The sequence below is a fragment of the Habropoda laboriosa genome, unplaced genomic scaffold (genome assembly GCF_001263275.1).
Source record: "Habropoda laboriosa isolate 0110345459 unplaced genomic scaffold, ASM126327v1 scaffold423, whole genome shotgun sequence".
Taxonomy (NCBI): domain Eukaryota; kingdom Metazoa; phylum Arthropoda; class Insecta; order Hymenoptera; family Apidae; genus Habropoda; species Habropoda laboriosa.
In genome coordinates this window covers 117,334-128,330 of record NW_017100606.1, presented here as the reverse complement: position 1 = coordinate 128,330, position 10,997 = coordinate 117,334, and the positions used below count along the sequence as shown (strand labels likewise).

The following is a 10,997-nucleotide window of genomic DNA, read 5'->3' as shown; positions in this document are numbered from 1 at the left end:
TTATTATTATCTTTTATCATTGCACTTAAATAATCATATAAAATACAGAAATAATATTATAATTGCTGAGTATTTGCATTATAATGAATATAGTAAGTAGACAGGAAGTCAGTTTCGCATTTTGAAAAATAAATATATCATCGTTTTATAGAAGATAAAACATTTATTTTCTTCTTTCTGAAATCCCTTGAATATGTATAATTAGTTTGTGTAATTATCATGTTAATTGAAGCATTAAGTACATACAATGGAAATGTTATTGTGCATTTATTGTATTTAATGTAAATAACAATCTGTCACTAGAATTGTATAGAAATTAATTTTGTTCTCATTAATGAGTTACAAGTAAATTTAGTTTTGATAAGTATTAATTATGTCTGATATGTGAAATTATTGTAGTTGTCAGTCAACTGCGCGTGTACATGAAGCAATAATTAGCAGAAAACGTAATTTTATGAAGGAAAAAATTATACGGGACTGACAAAAATAAAATTCTGTTATGAGAAAATTGATTTTCAATTAATAATTAATAATTACTTCCTACTATATTAATAAGTAGTATATTTTGCCCCGTGTTTATCGAAAACGTTTAATATTGAAATAACTAATTGATATTAAAATAATAAAAGAAGATCGCAATATACTGTAATATTATTTATGAGTGATTTAAAAAAATTGATAATGTGTCGTTGATAATTAATTTAGGGTAATAAAACTCTATAATTAATCGTACAAAATTATTACCTAGTATCTGTTCACTTCCAAACGTTATTTTTATTTATACAGTGGAATACATAATTATCATGCCAGCTTAAAATACTTTAAACAACTTTGTACAGAAAACGTTTTTAACGACATAAGTACATAAATTTAATAAGTACCTACATCTAAGTATAATTCGTCAAATAATTGATGATGCTTAATGTTATATTTTCGTCATACTAATATTCCCTTCTAGCTTCTCTTCTTAATTATTAAATTGTCAGATAGGTTGATTTTAATTGTTTCATGTTTAAACGTATCGTCTGCAATATGTATTTCAGGTAGAAAAGGAAATTATATATTTTACTTACTGTAGTAAATTTTATAGACAGTGTAAAATTCATCTGATCTGAATTGGTTATAATAAAAATATTATTGAAAAGACTATCGACAGATTCTTATATGTATCATTTAAAAAGAACATTAATTTGTTCCAACATGAATTTACAAAATCGATCTCATGGAAATTTTCCACCCCTTTGCGCTAATTAATTTTTTAACTGTGTTATATACATAAGATTAACTAATTGAAAATTTAAATTACATATACTAAAAACAATTTCAATTTTTTTTATTTATCCTGAGTAAAATATTTGTAATTATTTAATTGTACTATACAAGGTGTATACATTATTACTAGCCAGCGTTATTCTTGTAAGTGGTAAAAACATGAAGTAGAAAAAGTTGCATTAGATTTTATGAGCAACACGATAGTTACATTAATTGTTTTTAATTTTTTATTAATGAGTAAATAATAAAAGCTGTTCTTTACAATTTTATACGAAATGTTATATTTTCTAGTATTACATGTTAACAGAATTCAATATTTATTTAGAAACGAAAAAAATAATTTGTGCATTTCGTGATACTGGAAGCATTACTTGTTATCGATAGGGGTGTGTAGCATAATATTTCGCGTTTCAATGCAAAACTTGCCATTTAAAAAATTAAAGATCACTTCCACTGCTCAAAAGTTAGAACAAATTAAAGAAAACTGATATAATTAATCGCACTGATTATAGAAAGTAATGAAACGTTTCTCTATTTTATTATTTCCATATCTTCATGATTTATGACAACAGTAGCTGGTAAGAAAGTGAGCACTCTATATACAAAATCCAATGTAAATACAAAAAATTAAATAGGTAATGAGGTAATAACGTGTTTCTTTACATTTTTCTTTACGTTTTGTTATTTATATAAATCACAAAAGAATGAAAGAAACTGATACTCCATATTACTATACATGTGCGTTTCTTTTCGGTTTGATTTTTACTTGCATAATAACGCTATGAACATTACTTCGTTAATATTACCAAACTTTTTACGAACTGTATATGACCTCAAAATTTTTTATTAATATCTTATATAAAAAATAGATTTATCGAAACCATTTAAAATATTAATTCGTAATAAGTACCAGTAGTTATATTTTCTCTTTTAAAATATGTACAAAACTTTACCTACTTTAATAATATTGTGCCGTAATGTTATTTATATTCTATTTCTATAATCATGATAACTTTCAATGATTACTTTACGTTGCAGTAACGTTTGTTAACGTTAGACAAACGCAAACAACCGTTGAATAGGTGCAGACGTGAGGCGAATCTGCCAAATCGAATGACTGGATTTTCCGATTGTTACTTACATGTCTATCATATCTTTTTGAATCCAATTTATCTTCTTCTGAACGCAAATATGTATTTCCTAGTCGTTGACCAATTGGAAATTTCAATATGTCTATTTATACATTTTTTTTACCACAGTTTTGCTGAGTAGTTTCCCTAGTTTGATAGTGCATCTTCCAAAGAGCATCTTCTATGGTAGGTGTCCACGTGACTGGGCAGATGATTTCGCGTCCGAAGAGAAAAAATTTTATTTTGTATCTCTTACAAAGATAAGAACGATCATTCGTCAACCATAAGCTCGAAGTGCACCGAGCCAAGTTTGTCCAGTTTCAATGGACTGTATTTTATATTCTTCGCCCAAGCTCGGCACTCAACACTGATTATTCTATTTCCTGGAAAATAAATTATCTTATGAAGTTACTAAATTTTGAAAAGTCTACTCAGTTTTTCCTGTCAAATTATTTATAATTTAAAATAAGGGAATTCTTATTATTCCGAACAGCAAACAAGATTTCTGTATTGAAGTATAGACTTCTCTAAAATTTTTTTTCAAAAAGTTCCTAGTATGGTATTCATAAGTATGCTTTTTTAGTATTGTATTGTTGGTATACACAGTGTTTCAGGTAATGAAACCAGTGGCGCGACGAGGTGACATGTGTGTGTTATTTTAAGAAGGTTTAGTCGATGACACCTTTCAACAGCCTATATTGTGTCACAATGCACTGGATTTTACTGGTTTTAGCTGGAATGTATTATGTGTTTGTTACATGCAAGGTTTGGTTAATATTAGGTAACTAAATTAGAAAATATGAGAGAGGTCTCTATGTTTTTGTTACCTATGGATTGAAACGATCGTTTTTCAATTGTTTGTTTTAAGATCAGCGAAACCTTTGTCGTCCGAATTATGTTCAACGTTCTGTTCATTTATATTAATATACAGTGCAGATAAAAAGTATTAGCACAACATAATTGTTGTGATACAAATGTTTACAGTTGTTAAAAAACTTTATTTAAAGAATAAATTTTTCGACATTTCCGTATTTCATCTAGTTTATTATACAGGGTGAATTACATAACTTGTCCACCCCGAATAACTTCTAACACTTTGCAAAAAAGTGTTTTATATAGAAATTGCACGGTATGGAATGGAACATACGACGCTGAAACGGTTTTTTAAATAACCTATTTGTTTACGAGATATCAACGTGACTTTGAATTTTTTAAACGGAATGCTTACCTTTTTATATTATATAAAATTATAAATTATTTGAATTCTATAGAAATTACACGATTATTAGAGAAAAAATTAGAATCAAATTATGGAATGATAAAAAAATGGAAGATTTCTATCCTTAATTAATAGATTGCACAGGTATTATAGGATTGCAACGGATTTCACTTTGACCACCTTCTATAAGGTAAGCAGTGAGGCTATGAATAACGTTTTTCTAAATATCTCGTCAATTATTAGGTTGAGGGTAAATAAAACTTAATACTTTCTTATAGAAAATAACCTGTTCTTTTAAATTTTAGCGCAAAAAGGTACGCATTCCGTTAAAAAAAATTCAAGATCAACTTGACATCTGGTAAACAGAGGTTATTTAAAACAAACCGTTTCAACATCATATGCTCCCTTCAATACCCTGCAATTTATATACTAAAAACTAGGGTGTCCTAGTTCTTTTCTCTATCAAATTTTATCACTATCTTCTACGAGTATAAGTAAGAAAAAACTGTTATATAAATATAGGTCGTTTGAAGCTTCGTAAAACAATTATAACAAAAATACGAAATACGGAGGAAATGATAACGAACTTGCGGTTACTACGATACAAGAATGGCATTGGCAGAAATTACATTCAACACCTTCGACAACCTCAGGTCGTAAACACAGCTCCTATGAATAAATTAGATTGTATTATACATAACGTTGATCTATTTCTATTTTGTATCATAACCTCACATCCGTTACCATTCCTTTCGTATTTCGCATTATTGTTACATCCTTTTAATAAAGTTTCAAACAACCTATGTTTATACTTGTTCCCATAGAACATAGTGGCAATGTTTGATCGGAGAAAACTGGGACATCCTGTGTAAAACACTTTCTCGTAGAACACATACTTTTAAAAATTATCCAGCGTGCACAAGTTACGTGATTCACTCTGTATAATAAGAAGCAGTAATGTAAATAAAGTGATACACAAAGTGATAAGAAAAATATATTTCTTCAGCATTTATAAATAATAATAACATTTGTAAATAAATAAAAATAGTGTATTGCTATTTTGTTGTTAATTTTTCGCTTTAAGAACTTCTTTTAGCACTGCGGGCATTGAATGGACTAAAGTTTTTGTAAATTCCGGTTTAATACTGTTCCATTCTTGCAGAAGAACATTCTTTAGCTCAATTTTACTCGTTATACTATGCTTTTTCATCCTTTCTTCTAATTCATCCCACAAATGCTCGATCGGATTCATATCCGGACTTTGCGGTGGCGTGTTTAAAATGTGGGCAGTATTGTATACGCTCCATTGGCGAACGATATACGCCGCATGCACAGGATCGTGATCCTGTTGGAAGTAAAAATTCCTAGGAAGATTCAATTTTTCGGCACTTTTCAAAAGATTTTCTTTCAATATATTTAAGTACAGATGTTCGTTCATGGTGCCGTCGATAAATACGAGTTCTCCGAGTCCCGACGCTGCCATACATCCCCAAACAATTAATTCGCCATCTTGATGTTTCACAGTGGCTTGTAGATTACGCGAATCCATTTTCGTATTGGATTTTCTCCAATCCAGAATTCTCCCGTTTATATTAAATTTGCTTTCGTCTAAGAACAATACTTTTTCCCAGAATTCAGAATTCTTTGTGACAAATTCTTTCGCGAATGCTTTTCTTTTTACTTTATTTATTTTACTCATGTATGGCTTACCGGCAGAGTAAACGGTATCCCTAAATATTCTTTGTACAGTTTTGGAACTTATTTCTTTTTGATACTTATCTTTTATCATAACTGCAATTTCAGATGAATTCAATTTTGGATTTTCTTTTACTATATCTTCGATTTCTGTTTTTTCTCGGGTTGATAGCTTGGGAGGGCGACCACTTCTCTTGAGATTCTCAACGCATGCCCGACTGTGAAACAGTTTTATGACACTACGGACAGTGGAACAACTTTTCTTCTCAATTTTTGCAATTTCACTGTACGATTTGTTCATGTTGTGTAAATTTAGTATAATTGTTCTTTCTTCACTTGTTGTTTCTTTCACTTTTCCAGTCATTGTTACGTTTTTTTACTTCTTCGCCTGTTCATTCACCGAGGTCTCTAACTTTACTGATCGAGTAGCAGAAAAAAATGATTATCGGCAGATCCTCCTACCGCTATTTCAAAATGACAACCGGAAGTTTTCTGAAGATATTGTACGTCGTATTTTCTGCATCAACACTTTTATCCTTCTGTAAAGTGTTCAAGATCCATATTTTTGTTATTATTCTATGCACCACTTTGTTTATATACTATTGTTTCTTGTTATGTAATAAACTAGAATAGGTAGTATAAGGATATATTGAACAATTGATTGTTTAAATCAGTTTCTATAAGTATGTATTTGCTTTATCACAACTATGCTGTGCCAATACTTTTCACAGAAACGTCACAGAACTGCAAAAGATTAAGACTAACATATGGAAGTTCATGCACATGTTACATAAGGCTGTTTTGTAGAATGTACTCTGTGCTTGTTTTTGCTACAGATTATAATTAGCTTATAAGATGAAATTCTGGAAAATTTAGCTAGACAGTTTTATAATTAGTATCAAACCTTTTATTTCTAAGTATGCAAAAAAAGAACATCTACACGAGCATTGAGAATATTGTATGTAACCAACGACACAATTTCAGAAAAATTTATTTAAGAAGATAGTGAACAAAAATATATATTCCTGTGAAAGCTATACAGTCCAGAGAATCGAGAATTAAAATGTCTATTTAGATGATAAATGCGTGCAGTGTACTTACTTGCTGGTCGAAGAAAATGCACAGCAACAACGGGACTTAAATAACCAGGTATATTTTTATAAGGATAGTAATACCCTGGAAAGCCATGATCTTCAGGATAATAGTTTATCTCACCGATATTTTCATGATCGTGAGGATCTTCGCCTGCGCAGGATACCCATATGGTATTCAACTGCAATAAAAAAAAAAAGACGAAAAAATAGAGAAAAACTAGACGATTAATTTTATCTACCTATTTAAACGTAAAATTCAATCGTTCTAACTACGTGCAAATTCTATCATAGACATATAAACAAAATTATTCAAATGATTTAATGTAATGCTATATATCTACATATGGTAACTTGAAATCTTTTTTAAGTACCGACTGGCGCAATTAACTGACTGACTAACTAACCCGTGAACTGTTGACGGATTTAATGTGTTGAACGAGGCTTGCTGGCATATCACTTGGCAAATCGTTTGTGCTGTTGTAACATTCCGGTATCCAGCCGTATATCTGTAAATAAGTGTTCATAAATGAATTTGCTGTAGCTATAAATTAATGGTCCACTTGGATCGAGCTCCCGGTATATCCCCCCTCTCATTATTACAGATTAGATTAGATAAATTCATGAATCTTCAATGAAGTGAAATTGTATTATCGATTTTACGTTACATCATTAGTAGGATCGTATCTTATGTAACCCTTTGCATTGCACATAATTGTTCGACAGACATGTTTCTGTCTGAATGGTAATTATTTTTCAGAGGATATTTCCTATGACTTTCTATAATTTTCTGGAATTGTGTAATTTTATAAGAAAATGTGTATAATTAATTTCACCACTCTGCATTACACGCACCGCTACTGCGTCTTTAATATACAGCGTGGGCCAGGTAAAACAGGCCTCCTAATTATCTTCTCTAGCTATGGAGGACATTTTTATACGTAAATTAAATGGTTTCAAACGGTGAATAGGACGAAAGAAAAATTTTTTCGATGGAAGAGATGGTAAAAAATGAAAGAAAGTTTTACATTCGATTACAAATTTTAGTGTGTAAGATCATTTTAAGGTCATATCATTATGCATATTTAAATCTACATCAATGTCTGCTGCAACATACAGTAGAAAAATATATATACAGTATGTCCGGTTTAAATGTATGTATACACGCGATTATTTTCCTGAGTATTAAAAATACAAAAAAATGTTTCAGACAAATGTTGTACGGTGTCAAGGGGGACACATCGTGATAATAATTATTTGACATTGCGATGGTCTTGGAGAGTCCTGTGAAGGTTACGTTTTAACTTTTAAATGGAATCTTGTATTTTTGTAGTTGATATCGAACTGTTTTCAGAACACTACCTGAACATGTATTTTGCATAAACCGTTTTTGAGTTATTAAGCTTCAAATTTGGCGCGCCCCCTGCATTGGCGTTATCCGACGTATACCGTGGGGTGGTAAATTAGGTAACTATACAACAATAACACATTCATGTAAAAACACATATGTAGGTGACCTTGAAAGAAAAAAAAAACAGAAAAAGATGGCAAAAGAGAAGTACCACCATAGCTAAATAGAGAAGATAATTAGGTGGTCTGTTTTACGTGGTCCACCCTGTATAATATGCATATATATAGTATAACCTACCCTATTTAATTTAATAAAGACGCATGGAGCCGAGTTATTAAAACCATATTGTTGATTAGGCGAACAAGGTCCCCAGTTGTTCACCTCGACCGCACAAACATGTCCAGGCTTAACTGGCGTGTTATAATTACAAATTTGTTGATTTCTACCACCATTTGGTAACAGGGATGAATTAACATATTCTGCGGAAAATGGTTAATATCAATATTAAGACAATTTTCCAATTTAATATGCATGTACAACGTTTTATATGCAATTTTCTGATTATAGTTCAATGTATGTAATTTACCTTCTAAAAACTTATCTAACAGGCCAGTCCACTTTTGCACCGAGCTAGGATCTGACGAGCTATACCAAATTAACGATTTTTCTTCAGGAATCTCGGAGATTGGTCGAAATCCTAAACCTATCCAACATGAAGAGATGGTCCACCCGTTAGCGTACAGTAAAAATGTTTACGATACTTTTTAAATTGGTCGATAAAGCAAAGATGCATACAGGGTGTCCTAATAGTTCCTTAGAGTATCTACATGATAAAACAATTACCATATAATACAATATATCGTCAATTATCGGGATTTTACTGCATTGTGAAAATGTAAATACACTGTGTTATACGAACACTGTCACAATTTTTGCGTCGTGTTATGCCGGGTTCACACTGATGTTCGCGAACAGATCGTGAACCTCGAGCAACATGCTGCGAACATTGTTCACTCAATGCCCACTGTTCACTCACTGTTTCCCTTCTAGTGACCCTTAAGTGGTGAAGAAGGTATTTTCCAGGCACCGCCGCATAAAACATCTACATGCGTGTCTCTTGACAGTGGTAACTCGCAAAACACAACACCGGCCGGTATAAGCGCAAACTTGGGCACGGCAGAGTTAGCATTCGCGCTAATTTCACGCTTAAATATTGACACTCACTGTTTGCGAACATTGTTCACTCAGTGCTTAGTGTTCACTTACAAGAGTCAGTGCTCCCGCAGGGGGGTACCTAAAAGGGTGCCTAGGGGCTTAGCGAACCCCCGGTACCTGAATCGCTGATCGACCAGTGAGAGGATTGAGGTCCCTCAAATAGGAGCGGTGTGTGTCCGTCCGCCACGAAAATCCCACCGACGATATATGTAAATATATGACGATACCTCAGGATGGCCAAGTTTTCCAAGCCATGCAACAGGGCTGTGGCGGGTATCCTACCCTCCCTGTGGTTCTCCGGCTGCGTTTGGGCGGATGCTCTTTCCTGCTCTCCCGTTCGTGGGCTAGCCGAGTTGGTGTTGGATTCAGTGGTGCGTTATCCTATGGGCAAAAGGGGCAATTGCACGACCAATCCTTTGTAACCTCATCCACTGTACATGGGGCCACCAAATTCAAATTTGCCCGTGGTCTTATAAACGCGCTACTGTTTGGATTCGAGGGTGCTTTGGTTTAAAGCCAGACGCTGGTTAGGTGGCCCTTTTTCCAGGCTGCCGGCGAGTGAGCTGTGTCCCAAAACAGCTCCGGTACCAATCTGGAGAATTGGTAGAGAGCGTGGAAAGTCGATTCGTTCGATCCTGTAGCGCAGAGGTGACAAATTGGCCCCTACTTACTCGGTCCGCAGCAATGTAGGGGAGCGGTCCCCTCTCACATCGATCTCTTCGATCGGAGGTGACGAGCTTCTTCTGTCTGCACAAATTAGTTCTCACTCTGTGCATCTTCCTTTAGCGTGTTTCCCGCGGCGAGGAAGAAGTGGTAACGTATCTGAATTCCACGCCCATGGGGGCAATTTGGGCATGGCCTCGTGCTGAAAACTCCATACACTCATGTTCACTCAGCACTTATTCTTCACTCACTGTTCACTCAGTTCTTAGTGTTCACTCAGTGTTCACTGTTCGCGAGCTGAACTCTGCAACTGCTTGTATTCTGTCCACGAACAATCTGCGAGCAGTTTGCGAACTGTTCGCGAGCATTTCTGACCAGTGTGGACCTGGCATTATACGAATCCGTGTTACATATACCCGTGTTATGCGAGGATCTATTGTATTTATTTCGTTTGCAGCACTTTCACAACGATTACGTTGTGTACAAGTTAAAGGTGCTTGTTTCTTCAAGCTGTTTATACAGCCTTAAAAAAGTAGAACGAGATGGTTGAACAACGATAACCATTGCTCAATTTTCCGTTTCCTCGTCGATTTTGTAGAGTACCGGGTATTCTCAATTAGAATGGGAAACTTAAAAGTGAAGGTGTGGATGATGATACAAAAATATAGTTTTTTTATATTTACTCACTTCTGGTTATCCACGTTAAATTTGATAATTTACACGCATGGCGTTCGTTCAAGTGACCAGCACTTATATAAAAGGCAACCATTTAATTTTCTTTCACGTGATTTCATTCTCGTCATACTGATAAGAATATGCGAATTTACCTGGATTGGTTCCTATCAGACTTTCCTCCAAAATCCACCTTGGCTTTTCGGTATTTATCGTAGCTAGCAGTCCTTTCATGCAAATAGCAAAGAGCAAAGCCAGCACGGCGAAGAAGCAAGTATAGAAAATACCAGTGATAGCTGGAATAAAATTAGAAAAAAGGATCATTAGTCAACTAATCGTTTTATATTGTCGTAGATATTATATCAACGAACGAATAAGTTTACAAGGCGTTCCAGAATGTTGGCAGCAAATTTATGCAACATTTTCAGATGATGAAGTAGGCAAGAAAAATTTATAAGAACTTATGTTTCAAATTGCTTTGTGAAGCTGTTGTAAGTAATCAATGTTCCGTTACCTATTAAGTAAAAGTACAAATTACTCGATGTTTTCATCGCTTTATAGAATTATTACGACTGATTTCGCTGTCGTGTATTTCGCTGTTTCGTTTTTTGCACCGAATTGTAGGAACGCAGAATAGATAAAACAGTCCATAATACAGTGTCCTAAAATTTACTCCGACAATTTATTTC

At 33.5% G+C, this 10,997-nt stretch overlaps 1 protein-coding gene across 2 annotated transcripts in view; it reads right to left on the bottom strand.

Annotated features, from left to right (window-relative positions):
• Window positions 1–2,549: 2,549 nt before the first annotated feature.
• Window positions 2,550–10,997, bottom strand: part of LOC108576701 (sodium/potassium-transporting ATPase subunit beta-2-like) — a 25,135-nt gene continuing 16,687 nt past the window's right edge. The window contains exons 2-7 of one of the 2 annotated variants that reach the window (XM_017939755.1): window positions 10,464–10,604; window positions 8,345–8,461; window positions 8,056–8,237; window positions 6,815–6,916; window positions 6,418–6,589; window positions 2,550–2,785 (exon numbers count right to left, since the gene is read on the bottom strand). In XM_017939755.1, the coding sequence (XP_017795244.1) occupies window positions 2,673–2,785; window positions 6,418–6,589; window positions 6,815–6,916; window positions 8,056–8,237; window positions 8,345–8,461; window positions 10,464–10,604 (827 nt within the window). In that variant the 3' untranslated portion in view covers window positions 2,550–2,672. Of the gene's footprint in view, window positions 2,786–5,483; window positions 5,856–6,417; window positions 6,590–6,814; window positions 6,917–8,055; window positions 8,238–8,344; window positions 8,462–10,463; window positions 10,605–10,997 lie in introns of those variants that run through there. The other variant, XM_017939756.1, reaches the window with a different exon arrangement.